The sequence below is a fragment of the Oxyura jamaicensis genome, chromosome 1 (genome assembly GCF_011077185.1).
Source record: "Oxyura jamaicensis isolate SHBP4307 breed ruddy duck chromosome 1, BPBGC_Ojam_1.0, whole genome shotgun sequence".
In the NCBI taxonomy this organism is placed as follows: domain Eukaryota; kingdom Metazoa; phylum Chordata; class Aves; order Anseriformes; family Anatidae; genus Oxyura; species Oxyura jamaicensis.
The window spans coordinates 201,462,114-201,478,999 of record NC_048893.1 but is presented as its reverse complement, the minus strand read 5'-3'; the positions used below and the strand labels follow the sequence as shown (position 1 = coordinate 201,478,999).

General features: G+C 50.0%; 1 protein-coding gene and 2 long non-coding RNA genes across 4 annotated transcripts in view; all 3 read left to right on the top strand.

Moving 5' to 3' along the window:
• The window catches only part of ACER3 (alkaline ceramidase 3), a 54,881-nt gene extending 48,406 nt beyond the window's left edge, over positions 1-6,475 (top strand). The window contains exon 11 of the mRNA XM_035330384.1: positions 98-6,475. Within this exon, the coding sequence (XP_035186275.1) occupies positions 98-151 (54 nt within the window). The 3' untranslated portion in view covers positions 152-6,475. The remainder of the gene's footprint in view (positions 1-97) is intronic.
• A 930-nt stretch (positions 6,476-7,405) lies between these two features.
• On the top strand, positions 7,406-9,865 carry LOC118169234. The gene is made up of 3 exons (XR_004751970.1): positions 7,406-8,376; positions 8,472-8,901; positions 9,078-9,865. It is a non-coding gene; the product is annotated as an uncharacterized LOC118169234 (long non-coding RNA).
• Positions 9,866-12,844: 2,979 nt separating this feature from the next.
• On the top strand, positions 12,845-16,785 carry LOC118169239. 2 transcript variants are annotated; one of them, XR_004751977.1, is made up of 3 exons: positions 12,845-12,880; positions 13,545-13,687; positions 15,342-16,785. It is a non-coding gene; the product is annotated as an uncharacterized LOC118169239 (long non-coding RNA). The 2 variants fall into 2 exon arrangements; XR_004751973.1 differs by lacking the exon at positions 15,342-16,785 and having other exon boundaries at positions 13,545-14,160.
• The last annotated feature ends 101 nt before the right edge of the window (positions 16,786-16,886 follow it).

Here is a 16,886-nt window from a genome sequence, read left to right as displayed (position 1 = left end):
AAGAAAAGCAGCTGAAATGTTGAAGTGTTTGCTTTCTGTTCTAAGAGAGGTGGTATGCCAAGAAATCTTTCCCCTTTTCGTGTTTTTCTTTGAACAGTTTGTGCTGGGGATATGGCCTGTTCTTCTCGTGGAGCCACCCAAGAAGCTCTGACTGAAACCCAGGCAGTCCCGCGCGACCCCCTGAATAAAGCGATTCCACAACTGCCGTGGCTGGATTGTCAAAATCATGGATCCGTTCGAGTACCGTTGCTGTCCAAGGACTTCTCGGTGTTACTAGGCCTGCCAGCCAGAGCAGAGCGAAGAGTTGGCACGCTAGGGAAATAACGTCTAGTACAGCTTGATTCTAAGTTGTTCAAGTTTAAGCCACAATATTTTTCTGTATATATTGTATAGCTGATGATACTGAGCTAATATTTCGTGCTGGTCACAGAAAACTAACCATTTTTGAAGTGGGTTGCGTGAGTTTTTCATTCAGTTGTTGTTCTTTCTGTGGTTTAAACTAATATTAGTAACTGAATGATTAAAAAAAAAAAAAGCAGGTCATTGACGGCCAGGCTAAGTATCTGTGTGGCCTATAGTGAGCTGAATGCTTAACCTGAACTACTTTAACCTTGCACTTTTATACAACGAATGAAGTATGTAATGGTTGGTTTCTGGCTTTATTCTAGCCTTGCTTCTCCACGGCCTCCTTTGCTGTTTAAGTTTTAAGCAGAAAAGGTCGGGATCCATGTGCCATTTAGGTCATTTTCTACCAAGTTTCCATTTTCTCTTTAGTCCAGCTGAGGTGCATCCTGGAGGGTGTTCCAGGGTGGGACCAGGAGAAGACATTTGCGATGGTGAAGCATTGTAAGGGTTCTTGTTTGTGTATGGAAACAGAAATCCTGTTTGGTTTGACCAGTGATCCATCAGGAGACTGCAGGATGACTGTATAACCACAAGAAACACTTTTTAAAACGTTTTATTATTTACATGCCTTCCTTTTCTCTCCCTGCTCTTCATCTGTATTCCATTCTTAGGTCAGGTTGACAAGCACCACGTACGTGTGCTAGATCAGCTTTGAATTCATGCCTTTCCTATCTCATGAGTCTTAAATATTGGTCTGACTTTGAGAATCATCTTCTTATTCAGAAATAATGAAGAAAGAGGAGTAAAGAACAAGATTGACATAGAGGAAACCCCAAAGTATGATTGGCAGTATTCTCATTGCTTGCTCTTAATCTTTCCAGCACGCTTTTATTTCTTTGAAAGTTGAATACTTTTTTAAAAAACCAACCTTTGGCTCTTAATCAGGTACAAACCCCTCTGATCTCTGCAACTCTTACCCGCTCAGCTGATCAAAGTTAGCCAGTAAGCATAACGACAACGTTGAACTAACAGTTGTTCAAAATATACCTCATATTGGAGGCTCTTGTTTGGTCTCCCCACATCTTGGGGCGACTACCGGAGTTTGTCTCTAGGCCTCCTGGCTGCCATGCTATGCAATTTCTGATGCTCCGAGGGATCTGTCCTTCTTGCCTCGAAGGAAAAAGGGAAATGCTCGGACTGAACTCCTGGTCTGTATTGATTTAAAACCCGCACGCGGCAGCAAGGCGTGGTTCTGTAGCTACAAAGCTGTCTCCAGGATCACAAAATTCAGGCTAGTGTAAGCTTCCTTGCTCTGACTAGTGGAAGAAGCGAGACTGAAATCCGTGTTGCACAATCAGTGATAACTCAAGTTCTTTTCCCTTTAACATCGTCCTTTTTCCTGCTTGTGACTTCGCTGCATCCTCAGCGTCCATCAGGAGCACCCTTACTGGTGCACGTCTCCAAACAAAATCGTTCCTTTTGGATCTGGCGGCTGGCCCTGAGCTCCCGGGATCGTGCAGACCCAAACTCAGGGCTGGAACGTGACGCTTAACCTTGAATGACTTCAGCAAGGTTCGAGCACGCGCTGAAAGCGGTGTACTGCAACCTGGAACCAGCAAACCACCGGGAAGATTCCTGAACAAAAACTTTTAAACAAATCTGTTGCCTGTAGGCTCCGGTTCTGGGAAATTTGAGGGGGTCTTCGAACTGAAAGAGGTTGGAACAACTAGCACAGAGGGAGGAAAGCGCTGCTTTGGAGCAGGTGTCTGTAATTACCCAGAAGGTGTTTTTTTTTTTTTGTAGAGAGATCGGAGAACCATTTTTAAAACGTGGCTTAAAAATAAGTGCCTGCCTGTTCGCCTCCAGGCTCTTCCAAGCGTGTTTCTGCACCCTGTATCTTATTTTCCTTTTTAGTATGTTTACGTGCTCCCATAGGTTCAGGAGAAATGTCCTGTAACAGGAGCAGCGCAGCGACCAGATGCATCAACAATCACAAGTGACATCTGCTCAGGATGGTATTATTTTTCAGACAACGAACAACCCCTATATTTTATTGCCCTTCGTTTTGTTTCTGGAGGATCTGGGGGCTCTGCTTTTTCCTTCTTCATAACCGCAGAAGTCACAGTATTCTAAAAAGCCCCTTTCTTACCGATAAGGCATCTCTATAACGATGTATTTTAAGGAAATTTGCAGCTTCTCCCTCACACTCGGAACAAGGAAGTACACTATTTTTTTTTTTTCCAGGTCCTGTTGAATTGTTAGGATTAAAAAAAAAAAAAAGAATAAATGGAAAAGCTCTCCTTAATTTGATGCTGCTGTTAGCTTTTCATTCGGATATCCTTTATCACTGCTGGTTTTTATCTTAAAAGCTTGTGCAAATTGTGTTCTTCTTTCGTTCCGAATGGCCGAGGGACACCCTCCCAGTCCCCTTTCAGGTTACGTGAGACCCTGAAGAACATAATTTTTATGCGTATCCTGCTAAGCATAAGCAATCTAAAATTCTGGGTGCTTCGGGTTGACTGCCTTATTGTCATACTGAAAACGGCAAGCCAGTTCTAACTTCACGTCACTGAAATTCAGAACAACTTCTCCTAGTGCCTGGGAAGACGTGAGCCTTCACGCCTGTCGCTTGTTAGATGCCTGCTAGGCTGCTTTTTATTTCCATCACTTGTATTACGTGCTGAGTTTTTATCCCTGCCGTCTTAAGAGCAGCATATCCCAAACTTTTCTTGCACTACAACTTAAAGGGTGGGTCATCTTTGATCCTGTTTGGTTTTCTTTTTGAGTGGGATTCAGACAGCAGCTACTTGACAGGGGATTGCAGAAACAGCAGGTGGCTTTTAAAACGAATCCTACAGGCTGTGTTGGACAGGCTTAATGACAGCGCTAAACTCTTCAACTCTCCAACATCTATGAAGAACCAGGAAATGATCGCCTTGAGACCACCGCCTTGGCACAGGTCAGCAGCGAGTAGGTCTGCAGACGGCGAGCTGCGAACTTCTTCCTTGCAAGTAGTAGAAAAACGTCAACATAACTCTCCCAGTACAGATCGACTCCGTGCTCGACGCCAGGAATCAAGGCTCTCTGGATACAGCTCGAGACCTACGTTTTCAGCTCAAGAGGAGACAGGAGAAAGAGAAATCTGCCACCAGGAGGAATCTTGTCTGTGTTTTGGAGGCGGCGTTTGAAGCTGGCTCGCGGCGTTAGTCATCTCCGGACCTCATTCTGTTGCTTTTCCTTTTAGCACAAGGAAGCTGTGCTACCAGCAAGTGTTCAGAAGACTACCCCGTAGTCAGAATTGGTTTATGCAGTCCGGCACTTGCCAATCTACCTCTGTCACGTATCGTTCAATGCCTGTGCCCTTAATTATGCCTGCCTGGAAATGCAGAGGCTCGAGCAGCCTGCGGCCCCTCGGGTTTGCAGCGGCATCGGGTGGATCTGTGGCTGCCTGCCCACGCTGCACGAATGTCCTGACTCGCTCGGTGGCTGTCAGGCTCCTGGGTGTTGCTCCGTCTGCTGCTCTCTGCGTGCAGGAGTCTGGTTTAGAAGGGGATGTGAGGAGGACTTGAGTGCAGACGGGTGAAGTGAAACCTTTTTGGCACTACGTTGTTAGATTTAAAGCTCAGATGATGAGTACAACTGGTTTGGCGTGACTTTGGAAGAGATGTGATAGGAAATACTGTTCTGTAATTAGTTTTAATTCTCTTCTGACCTAATACTGGGCTGTGTTCATCCCCAGCCCTGCCTCGTTTGGCTGAAGTGAAGCTGTGTGACTTGAAATGTGTTTGGTTCTTTGGCCGTAGTTTGCTCCCAGCACCTGGTTTCCAACAGCCGAAGGAGTTTTTCAGCAAACTCATCCACGGGAAACTCAACGCCAGGGTGTCCTTCCAGTATCACTTCTGTTTCTCACAGCCACCACCACATTTTTCAGCTTGCTTTCAAGAATTCCACTAATACAACTCTTAAATTAAGTTCTCCCTGTGGATTTTATTTATTTTTGGTATTTAATAGCAGGTGCTAACAATTGAGTGGAACGCCTGGGAGCGGAAGACAAGCTGCAATGAAGCAGCACTGCTGTTTCCTTCAGGACCCCTCAAAATCCAGGAACTTTGGACTGTGGGCCCCGTAATTTTAATTGACGTATCCAGGTAGAACGGTTGCTTTCCTTTAAAGAAATCTGATCTTCCCATCTGCGTTCCTAAAGCAGGCAGTGGGAGGCATTAAATGCAAAGCACTGATTAACTGCGAGGCTTTCTTAGGAAAAGGGATAAATGATGGAGTCTTTGTGACCCAGGAGAAGTGAAAGCCAGGAGGAGATTAAGAAACTGTACGCGGAAAGAGAATAACAAAAGATTAAGCACAGAATCCCACAGTATTACGTCAACCACCCTCTTGATATCTGCACTTTAGACACTTGTGTAACAAGCTGGGATGTTTTCCTGTTCTTACATTTAACTTGTCATGCTGCCTGCAGTCTTTACTGTAGAGGTGATGGAATGATGTTACATTCAGTTGGTTATAGATTTTCAGCCGTTTTACGGGGCTGGAACGTGACACGAATTGTTTCATAGATGGACGAAAATGCTTTTTACGCATCTGGAACGCCCTCTGCCAGTTTTGGGATCCTGTAAGGGAACTGCAGAGATCGTACTGGGTAACCATTAAGTTGGGGTTTGTTGGTTTGTCCCAGCCGCTGCCTGCTGCTGCCAAGTGCCTGACCTCTCTTTTGCAACTCTTATCCGAGAGCTGAGGCTGTGTTTTGCCCCAAGGTCTCCAGACAAGGTCCTTGGTAGGTTTGTATTTCATTAAATATTGTTCTAATGCAGGAGTCGGAGCGCTCCTTCTTTTAGTTGCTTTGCAGAAACGTAGCTATCCCCGTCCTGGCCGCAGCCACGTGCCTGCCAACCCCATGTCCCTGATGCTGTTGGGTCATTCCCGAGTCTGGAAGCTGCCTGCTGGATTTAGCCCCGCATTTTAGATCAGTGAAGGCACAGCAGTCAGGGAAGCACTTTATGCAGAGTCCTGTGTTGTTGTTTTTTAACTTGAGCTCCCTGCCTGATGCTCCAGACAGTTCATATCTACATTTCTGGGGGCTTGATTGGTGCCTGAATCTCATGCTTTACTTCAGAACTCTTCATTTATAGGTGTTGAAGGCATCTAGCTTAGATTAAACACCTATCAGCAGATCTAAGACAAATCAAGATGAGAATCCAGCTGCTGCATGACCCTAAACCAGTGCCTGCACAACGTTTTGCGCACATTTCGCACAGGTTGAGTCCAACGCGTCTGCCTGATGCTCAGAGCAGGTTGGTGAGATTTCTTGAATAAATCTTGAACAAAGGCTCTTCCCATTGTTTGTCCTTCCTCAGCAGGACACGGGAAGAGCTGTAAGCACAAGCCGAGGTTCATCCTTCTTTCCCCAAAGCCCCCGAACAACATAAGATCTATTTCTTAAAGCCGATGTTGTAGGGAGATGGGCTTTCCAACGTGCTCATAGACAACATTTTGGTAGCATGATTTGCTAAATTAACACCTTGGTCAGTCCCTGCAGAAGAATAAACTATTTCTCTCTGGATATGGGAGGAGAATTTGAAGCAGCGTAAGCAGTAGTTACTCCTCAGACTGATCAGGAACTGGTTTTTCTCTTGATCTTCCAAACTGACGTTGACTCTTTGATGTTGACTGTAGAACTCAGCTTCGTGCACTGATGATGATGCCTTGTTCACTGGCGTAGCACGTAACGTCTGCCCTCCTGTACGGGACGGGAAATACCCGGCGCGTTATGTGACCAAACTTCTTAGCATTGACACTGTCAGTTGTAATATTTTTGTCCTGAAATTCAGCGCGTTGTTGCGGAGATGGATAAATGCGCTGTGACAGATGAAGAGCAGTTGAGTTGTAAAACACAGCTGCATCGAGCGACGTTTATTGACAATTTTGATCATACCGAACTGCTTCTTTGGACCAGAGCAACTGGTAACTAACGTTAGGCTTCTCTGTATCAGCCTGTCTTGTTTTGCGAACGCGGTAGCTTTGTATATTTAATGTATCTCATTTGTTACTCATGCTGCAGTCAAGCACTAATTTGTGTCTTTGTAGTTCAAATTATTAAAGAAATTTGTTTTAAATATAACTTTCCCTGGGTGTTTCTTGGCTGTTGTGTTAACGCGGGGCTGGCTGGTTTGCCTGGATGCTGGTGGGTGGCTGGGTGCCTCGGGCTAGAATGGAAGCCCCCACCAACATCCTCTCTTGTTGTACGTCCAGTGCAGGCGTTGACATCTTTCACAAAGCCCCAGTTATGTTAGCTCATCTCTGTGGTCGTGTCGCTAAAATTGCCAGCTTGTTTTTGGCAATTCTGCTCCCGTGGAGCACGCGCAAATGAAAAGATTGCAGAGCACTGCTACGGAGCGCACACACACCTCTTGGCTCGACTTCTCCTCCACTCAATGAGAGCTTGCTGTTGTTCTAATCCTGCCTGTGCTGGTTTTTTATACAGGAATATGCAGGATCCCTTCCAGAGATGCACTCGGAGGACCTCCTTCCCCGGGGAGAGCGAGGAGGAAGGGGAAAGCCACCTGCCTGCAGCCACTGCAGTAAGAGCCCCGTGGTAGCTCGGTGAGCTGAGCTTCCTGCCTGCAGCCAGCCACCAAGCACTGAAACATCTTAAAACGAAGAGAGCTTGCATTTACTTTGAGCTCCAGTGCAAGGCTCTTCTGTTTCCCCAGTCTGTTGCCTTTTTCTGGGGCCCTTCGAGCACAGGACCTCGCTCAGAGGCAGGGTGCTGCCTGCAGGCAGTGCGGGATCTTTTCTCCCTCAAAGCCCAACCCATTAAAAGGGGAATTCAGGTGCCTGACCCAGGTGGAGCACGCACTTCGGCTGATGCAGAGCAGGGGACAGCAGGGCCCTCCTCAACCTCACCCTTTTCCTGTTTCTTTTTCAGTGTCAGAGGAGGAAAATCGCTGCACGGCAGAACCTCGCCAAGCAGAAGTTGTGGACTGGCAGGCACTTCCCAGCAAGACACATCACACCCCAGCAGCCAGAATCAGGTACTGGTTTGGGGTATTTCCCCCGCTTCTGGCCCATTTCTTTCTGCTCACATCTCTGCAGCTGTGTCTCTTTTAGGAACAACCTTGAATTAAACACTCGGGGGCCAAGCCACAGAGCAGGAAACCTCATAGCAGTGGGGTAAATGCCCAGGGGAACCTCACTTCCCATGACACTGCTCCCTGCAGCTCACAGCATAGAGAGCCTGGAGGATTGGAGCTGCATGCCCCCGGTCCCCGGCTGTGAATTTTGCTTTTTAATTTTTTGTCCCAGCCTTCAATGCTTCAATATTTCTCCTGCAACCCATACAATTGGCAGATGGGACATGGAGTGACCAGGAACCGTGTCGGATGGGTCACCTCGGCTTTACTTGCTCGGTGCACGTCCAAGCTCCCCAGCCAAACTTTGCCTGAGTGCCAGCCTGGGTGAAGCACGGTTTTGCACTAGCCCAGAACTGGGTAATACTTTGTAATTTCCCTGGGGAAAAAAAACATTGTGGTTTCCACCAAAGACCTCCTCCCAGCCAGAAAATTCAATTTCAAGCTTGACAATTCCCTTACAAAACTGCAAATTTACTTGCAGCTCTCTTAATGTCCAACCCCCCCCCTTTTTTCCCCCTTGTTTTTCTTTACTCAGCCCATTAAAACAATAAAAGTGAAGCTATTTATTTACAAGGATTTAATGCCTGTGTCCCTAACCAGGGGCTCACGATGGAGATGGTCGCTGCCAGTGTGGACCTTTGGTGCTCTGCGGACAGCGATGTTGAGGCTGATAGGACTTAGGTTGCCCGAAGTGGTGGGTTCAAAGCCAGCCTGAGCTCCAGCAGGGCTCCTCTGATGGGTCCTCACCGGGACAGGACAGACAGACAGCTCCACTGCAGCCGTCCTGGCATGGAAAAGAGGATCAACAGAAGCAGGACAAGGACAAGGGTCTGCAGATGTCTGGATCCAGCCCCGGCCACCCGAGAGCACAAGAGGATACGATGTGGTGAGAACTGGAGCTCCAGGAGTTTCTCTGCACCCAGAGCAGGAACAGGGCTGGGGAGACGTCGTTGTTCACCTTGTGCACGTGTTGTTTTTCAGCAGGGAACTGATGTCATGTGGAGCACCGCGTGTGATGGATAAAACATCCCAACCTACAAGCAGAAACCTCCCGGATTTACCACAGACCCATTTTGCAAGCAGCCCAGTTAAACCAGCGCCCTGGTTCCTAAAATCCCTTCCCAGGAATCTGGGTTCCCCACGCTGGGTTTCTCACCTGGCTCCCACGCAGCGCCCACTGTAATCCAAGCAAACCCCTGAAAAACATCCAGCCTGATTAACCTGCTTCACTCCGAGAAGGGCTCCCTAATTTGCATGCAGCGGGCACGCAGCGGCTTAATGGAATTAGCAGTAATTAACGGCACCGACTGGCGCGTGCAGCTCTGGGGGACCGCGAGCCCACAGCACAGCACCCGGTGACACTTGAGCCACCGAGGGCTCTGGTTCAGTGGTTCCTCATCACCGAGCTCAGGTGGGTGAACGTTAATGAGCAACAGCTCGCATAAACCTGCAGAAACGGAATTAATTGAGTTACCCCGCTGATGCAAACTGATGTCAAAGCCCTAATATTTATAGGCTGGCTGCAGAGCGTCGTTGCTGCCGTGATTGATGTGGAGGCCTAACTTCAGCAGCGCTTCTTCCTCGTAGCTGCCGTGTTGACTCACTGCCGGGCAGCGGAACGGAGGAAATTGGTTGAAATATTGCAGCGTTGTGTAAACCTGGGGACAAGTCCGACTTCTCAGGTAAGAGAAGCAGCGAACACCGCAGCCAAATCCACTCCGCACCTGGGCAGACCTGTCCCGTCACCTGTGAGTCATTGCTTAACAGGATTTAGTTAGTCTGAAGTCTTCAAGGGTTATTTTTGTTGTTGCTGTTATTTTATTTTTTTTATTCTATTTGTTCAAGGCTTTTCTTTAATCTTGTTTATAACGTCCCGCCTAGGCTGGAATGAAAACAAGATTAGGTGCTAGTTAGAAGATTAAAACCAGCGATGAACCTGCGAGCCCCGACATCAAAGCAGAGCTGTCGCATGAGGGATATTTTTATACAGCTTATTTGAAAAGCAAACAAACTCCAGCTGGGTTTTCTTGCTGCTGGCATTAATTGAAGTGGGAGGGCTGATTAACGGCTTGCTGCTGCAGGTCTCTCTGCCACGTTCCCCCAAATTTGACTGTTCGCTCTCGATTTGCTTTGCAGCTGATGTAGGGCTCGGTGACTTTTGTCCGTACGCTCGCATCCCGTGGTGTTCGTGGTCAGGATGGAGTAGAAGCCCCTTTCGTGGACCAAGAGGACCCATCCTCTTCAGCTACCAGCACGTGGCCCATCAGCAGCTTCACATCAGGTCTGTACATCCATCACAGCAACCCCAGCCAAACACACGACGAAATCCTGGTATGGACCAGGTCTTTGGCAAAATCAGCATTATGTTATGTCCGTTTATGATCAGGGGGATGATAAAAAAAAAAAAGATGGAGAGCGATGTTTTGCTCAGGCAGATGATGCTAGGACAAGGGGGAATGGTTTTAAACTGAACGAGGGGAGATTTACATTAGAGGTTAGGAGGAAATCCTTCACTCAGAGGCTGGTGAGGCACTGGAACAGGTTGCCCGGAGAGGTTGTGGATGCTCCGTCCCTGGAGATGTTCAAGGCCAAGTTGGATGGGGTTTTGGACAACCTGACCTAGTGGGTGGCATCGCTGCCTGTGGCAGGGGGTTGGAACTGGATGGGCTTTAAGGTCCCTTCCAACCCAAGCCATCGTGTGATTCTATGACGATTTTATGCCTGGGGTCTCCTGAGGGACCTGGGATTCAGAAGAAGGAGCTGTGAGGCTGCAGAGAGGTGTTTCCAGAGCAAGCTGCAGCTTGCGGTGGCCCCTTTGCAGAGCTAGCGCTACCCTGCTCTACCAGCTCAAGGTCCGGCCGATTTAACCATCGGGGCGAACAGACCTGGTCATTCTTACCTTGAGCAGATTTACCAGTCCTAGACAGAGTGGTGGAAGCAATAACTTCGTGCAGTGGTGGTGATGAGTATCTGGAGCAGAAACATCCTCGGGTGGGAAGGCTGGAGGTGGAGGAGAGCATCCCTTTACAGTGTGACTTCAAAGGGTGTTCTGCCTGAACCCATGCCCAGCCTGGCTGTTTGTGCTTAGAGATCTGGGCTCAGGGAGAAAGAGCAACACAGGAAAACACTCGCTGACAACCAAGCTGTATCTTAAATACATGTATATTAAGAGCCTGATAAGATCAGAGATCGCTCCTGTCGCGAGCGGCTTGAAATCAAGAGTCAGCAAATCAGGGAGAGCAGGAGGAACCTCGAGTGTTGTCCGTCAGAGGTGTGACAGCGCTTGGAAGTCTCATCCGTTGCTCTCAGAAAAGAAATGTGCATCTGTATGAGCTGTGAAGCTCTGGTCTGTGTCCATACGAAGCGTGTAACCCTGCTGCATTTGCATTAAAGGCCTGACTTCTTGTTTTCTAGGCTGATGATGCAATTTCTGCAGTCGTCTGCCCTGCCCCAGGAATTAAGCTGTAAGATTCCCCCCAGCAGAGCCTGGTTTGACACCAAATCCCCAGCTACAACTGGAGCAACACCTCGTCGGTTCAAGCCCTGCGTCCCAGACTGAGCTGTTTCACAATTAACTCACCCTCCAGGTAAAAACCGGGCTCTGGCTGCCACCAGGCTCTTACAGCTGCAGCGCTGCATTTTGGGAGGATGCTGCCACCTCCTGCGTTATCGGCACAGCTGCAGCAGGCAAACAGGAGCCTTTGGGATTCATTTTGCAAAGGTTGCCTGAGCCTTGGCTGAAAGGTAGAGCCTGGGCTGCTTTGCTTTTGGGGCAGGGGTGGAAGCTGGACTGGTAACGGCAGCGAGCATGGGAATCCCTCTTCTTCCATGAGCTTCCATCTGTAGGGCTGAGCCTCTTTGGGCCAGCACGATGCCCCATTTCCCAGCTGCAGCCCCCGAGCTGCCATGCCCTAGCATGCCACAACCTTCCTAGGATGGGGCCTGAAACCTCCAGGACGCCACGGTCTCCCCCAGCTGCATGCTCCAAAGCTAGATTTGAGAAGTTGTCCCCAATACCTGAGACACAGCAACGGGACTTAGTGCTATGGGAGCACTGCTGGGTCTCGTTTTTCTCTCTTTTTTTCCTTTTTTTTTGTTCTGAGAATTTAAGGCAAAGCTAATCATTTTGTCTTAGCTTTCCCTTACCGAGTGCTCTGCACTACGCACTCGTTTGCTAATTAATCCAGCCCTTTCTTTTCGGCTGGCAAATGAGTGAGATCACTTGAATTATTAAAAGTGGGGAGGATTTGGGATTATAAGGAGGACCGTATAATTAGCTAGCTGGCTGCCGTCCCCTGCTGCCAGCCTGGGATATTAATTATTTTCATGCTGATTCAGAGGGAAGGTAGCCAAGCTCTGAATCAGCCCTGCCACTTCTTGCAACACCTGCCTTTTCCCTAGATCTCCTCTCCAAATCCCAGCCAGGTCTGGCAGCGTCTCGTTAATGAGATCAGGCTTAATTGCAGCACGAGCCAGGGAGGGTTGCGGAGCTGGGAGAGAGCTCGAGTAACCGCTCTTCCTTCCACATTGCAAAGCAGGAAATGCTACCTGCAAGCGGGTGATATTTTTCTCTTTATGCCAATTAACAATTTTAATCTTTTTTTTACAGGATCAGAGGGTTCCTTGCCCGTTGCTCTGCCAGCGAGCTGCGAACCAGCCTCCTTTAAAGAAGCTGAAACCCCCAAAAGGCCAAAAATTCTCACCTCGCGTCTGCTGCCCGGCAGCCAAGACACGCGTCCTTGTGCGAGTGAAAGTGGATATGACACAGATTTAATGAGGCAACAGCTTCCTGGCAGCGCCACGGGCTGCTCAGAAGCTGTATCATTATTCATTTGCTTGACTAATGCAGTCGTGTTGTGAACAAGAGAGGGGAAAGCTGTCTGAAGTGCTGAGTACATGAGAAGGCTTCTGAAAAATGGAGCTAATTCAGCAGGGTCTGCTGGAGCTCAGGCATGGAGCACGTCTTAGTCTGGAGGTTGGTGGAAAAGCCTTCCCAGGAACTCTCTGAAGGTTTAGGGGCCTCATCTCCACGCTTTCGATGTCTTTTGAGTCTGCCCTGGTTGCGTGGACCACGTCACAGGACCCCCGAGTGGCTGCTGGTGTTGGGCAGCTCCGGGTCCCTCTGGTGCCACCCTGCTCCAGCAGGGCCACCCCGAGCAGGGAGGCGTTTGAAATAAGCCTCACGTTCTCCTCCGGGTTCCTGACTGAGACGTCCCCGTTCTCTAAAAGTTTGAAAAAGACGAGGATCAAGGTGAGATGCCATCTGTGTCACCGTCGTCTGTGTTAGCGGTGTGTAAGGGGAGGATCTGCACGACGCAGGCGGCAAGCAGCACATGCTGGCGGGGCTGGGTAATTCATTTTGGCTACAGTGCAGTATTTTCCCCTGAAAGGTGAGACTCGTGGAGGAGAACAGGGCAGAAGCCAATCTGTAGACACCGCACATCAATCCCGATTGTGCTAACACTTTTATGCTCGCCTCCTGTTTGCAGCTAAGCTGCTGAAGCTGAGATGTGGAGGTGACCTCTCTAATTAACACCCAGGCAACCTGCCCTGAGCTCTGTAATCCTAGAGGGGGCCCGGGAAGAGGTTGGAGCTGGCTTCCTCACCGACTGCACCAGTCAGCACGAGTGCTGGGGCCGTACGTGCTGATGTTGGGCTGACAGGGCACAAGGAGATGCCCTGGGAGCCTCCAGGACGCGTCCTGGGAGCGTTTCTTGCAGAATTATCTCATTCTGTAAAAACATCCCCATTGGAAATGGGGAGGAAAATCCCAAATGATGAGTTCTCATGGGGTGTGTTGGAATCGTGGCTCCTGGTGCAGGGGGGTGAAGGGACCACGTGGCCACTGTGGCAAACTGTCCTCAGCCTTTCTGCACCCTTTCTCTCCTTGAAATGGAACAGATGCGAGTGGCCAACGTCCTGGTGGGTGTTGGAGGTGGCTCGGTGAGAAAAAATATTGAAGAAAATGAGCAAACCCCTGGGGAAATGTGTCCTTTCGGAGCCACTGGCTACTCAGCTCACTGTCTTGTGTTCTAGGGGATCACCTGAGTGTAGGGGATCATCTGAGTCATCTTCAGCCCCGTCTTCTTCCAGGAGCTTTGCCCCACGTGCGCGACAGCAAGGATTTGGGCAAGGGGGACAACCCCCAAGTGCCGCCTGAGGGTCACCACGTGGAAGGACCAAGTCTCTGATAGCAGGTAGTGCTCGTTTCCAAATGACTGGAAGCAGAAGGACGCTGCTATCAAGCAAGGGTTTGGACTTAAGGACTTAAGGGTTATGCCAGCGTACATCCAAAGTTGGCATCCACCGATGCCAACAGCTCTGCCTTCATCAGCTCCCCGCGTGCTTTTGGGAGCTGCTGGGAATGGCATCCTCAGGCATCTGTCTGCTCAGAGCTGAAGGCAGAGATGGCGAAGGGAAAAAAAAAATCACAAGTCTATGTTTTTTGGCTCTGGGGTGAAGAGACTCAGCAGGAAAATTGCCTAAAAAGCTCTTGGCAGGACCGTTTGGAGTCAGCATTTCTTGGGGCTGCTTCTGGCCTGCCATAAAACAAGCAGCGGTGCCGTTTGCTCCTTTTCCTTCCTCTGCTCCAAGAGAACGTGGGCTTGCTGGCAAGCCGCTCGTTTTCCAGACTGTCTTGTTTCTCAGCGTGGAAAACCCCATGGAAAAATCAAGGTCATTGCCCGGAGCCCTTCTTATAACACTGCTCCCCTGCAGAGGTCCGTCCCTGCTCAAGTCCTGGAGGGTTTGTGGCCAGGAGATGCCACAGGCTTCCCGGTGCTCCGGCAAGCCCAACCCTGCTGCTTGTGACCTGAGAAACCCCGGCCAAGTGGTTTATCGGCCTTTATCTGCTGATATCCCGAGGCTGTGGCAGAGGGCAGCACCCCCATCACCACTGCTGACCATGGCAGGAAGATGGAGATTTGCCCTGGCTGTCACTCAGCCCCCTGCTGCTTCAAAATCCATCAACTTACGTCTGGAAGAAAGGCTCGGAGATGTGGGGGGTTCTCTCCCCTTTTAGGAAAGTGACTGTTTGAAAGCCCAGGCATAAAGGGCTGGGCTGGGCTGGCTTGTTTGAGCTTAATATCACAGCACATCCCTAAACTGGGCTTTGCAACGCCACCTTTTTTTTCAGTGCTTGGACTTTTTCCTCCTGAGGTAGCCTATTCGGAAGCCTGCTCGGGAGATCAGATCGATGCCGGGTAGGAAAGCTGTAAGAGCAAGCCCAGCTCTCCTCTAATTACACCCTGCTGTGAGCAAAAGGCTGCTCAGACGGCCAGGGCACAGGGCTTGGGGACCTGAGCCTGGTTCCCCACTCCTGTGGGACCTGGCGTCACCCCCCGAGGATTTGGGATTTAGGGTGAGAGTAAATGCTCCAGCAGCCCCGTGCTGGGTTTGTGCTACCGGAGTCACCTTCTTTAGATACAACCACACGATCCTTTTGCTGGGGGTTGTTCCCCGGGCAGATAACCTTCCCTCTCCTTACCTGGGCAGTGCTTTCAGCCTCTTAGCATCTCCCTGCGATCTCCCCTCCCTCTCACCGGCACCACCAATTCTCCCCTCCGACACTCAGCACACGTTTGGGTCTTCGTTGCTCTCCGACAGCTTCTGGCTGCTCGACTTTTGCTTAATAGCCAAACAGCTCCCTTGATTTGTGACGGCGTCGAGGTGAGCGCCGATACGGACAGTTAAGAGCTGAACGCAGTGGTGCGATCCCAATTAGCACCAGCTCGTTGCCAGCCGGCGCCGCCAGAAGTCACGGCCGGTGCCTTCGCCAGGGCACCGAGGCGGGGGGTTGGGTTTCATTAGGGATTTCTGCGTGTTACGGTTTCCACCTTTCGTTTTTTGCAGAAAGAATAGGGGAAAATATCATCTTTTTGACACGGGTGCTCGGACGGAAAGGTTAATTCTGGCCTGGCACTGAAGACCTGGCCGTCGTGGTCCTGCTTTCCCTGGGAGGGCCACGCAGTAAGTACGAGGCTTGTTGGCTCCCTCTCCCTCCAGGTCGTACGTGCCCGGTTTACTGCTTTTCCTACCCCCGCTGAGCACCTCCCCAGCCACCACCGCAGCATCTTCATGGAAGAAGCATCACCAAATTCAGTCCCGAAGCAGACTTGCACTCGGCTACACTTCTCCATCACGGGCAAGGACAGCAATTTGGCTTCAAACCCCAGAGCTGCCCGTGCCAAAAAGCAAGAGGAGCTGCTGTAGTTTCCCTCTCTTGCTACCAACCTTTTGGTCCCGACGACCCCCGTAAATAAAGCAGCTAATTAACGCCCTTCTCCTCCCGCCGGTGATTGACTGTGACCTTGAACGACCTTGCTTAATTCAACTTTCTCGACCAGCTATTTTCGACAGCGAGTGATTTCACGTCCTTGTGACCCCAGCCTTGTCTCTCTCCTGCCAACTGGCTCTGCAGTGTCCACGAACAGCAATAAATAAATACGTATCTGCAGAGGGACCTAAACGACTCCCATTACTGGAGCATCTGAAGGCCTGCTTAAATAAATCAGGCGAGGAGGAGCTTATGCTGCAATCGTGTGGAGAGGAAAAGGAGAGAATACATGACTGGTATTCCAGAGCCTGCGAGCGGGGCGAGCGCCATTGTCAAGTCAGGAAGGTTGCTGCTTCATCCAAGTGCTCCTGGGCCGCCGGGGGAATCATCTTGGTGCCTTCAGAGAGGAGAAAATGCTTGGCTTGCCCTCACCAGCAGCTCCTGCACTGGGGGTGGAGCCTGCAGAAGCCTCTCCCTGATTTTTTTTATAGGGTGAAAATGAGGATACGGGCACCAGATGCCCGCCACTGCCACTGTTTTTTTCCATTTTCTCCCCCAGATGTGCCCCTGAGCAGAAGCCCCAGCCCTCACCCACCCCAGGACCACAGGGTGCAGGACAACCCCTTCCCAGGAGGGCAGAAACCCTCATCCATCAGCCTTCTTTAGGATCCCACAGGGACAACGCCATCCCTCCGCATGTTGAAGGAGCTGCCGGCTGCCATTTGCCTTCTTCTTATTCCTCCTTTAATTACAGGCCCCGATTTTAAAGCCTGGGCATTTCTTCCTTCCCCCTCACACATCCCTCACCTCGCCGCTGTGGCCTCGTGCGGTGGCATTGACTGTATTTACATCATTTTCCTTCCCCTGCTGAGGCTGAAATTGAAAACGCAGCCGAACCCTCGGCTCGGGCTCCTCATCCCCACAGGGAGAAGGGAGCGCTTGGGGACCCTAATTCGGTGCAGGAGCTTTTCCCTAAAGCTTTCCAGGCTGTTAACAGAATAAAAACCTGACTGAGTTGTCCCAGGAGAGTCCCTGTTCTCTTATTTTTTTCCCCTCGCTCTTCTGTTGCTGCTCCTTCATTACTTCCCTTCGTTGGGCGCTGGTCCCCTGGTCCCCATATC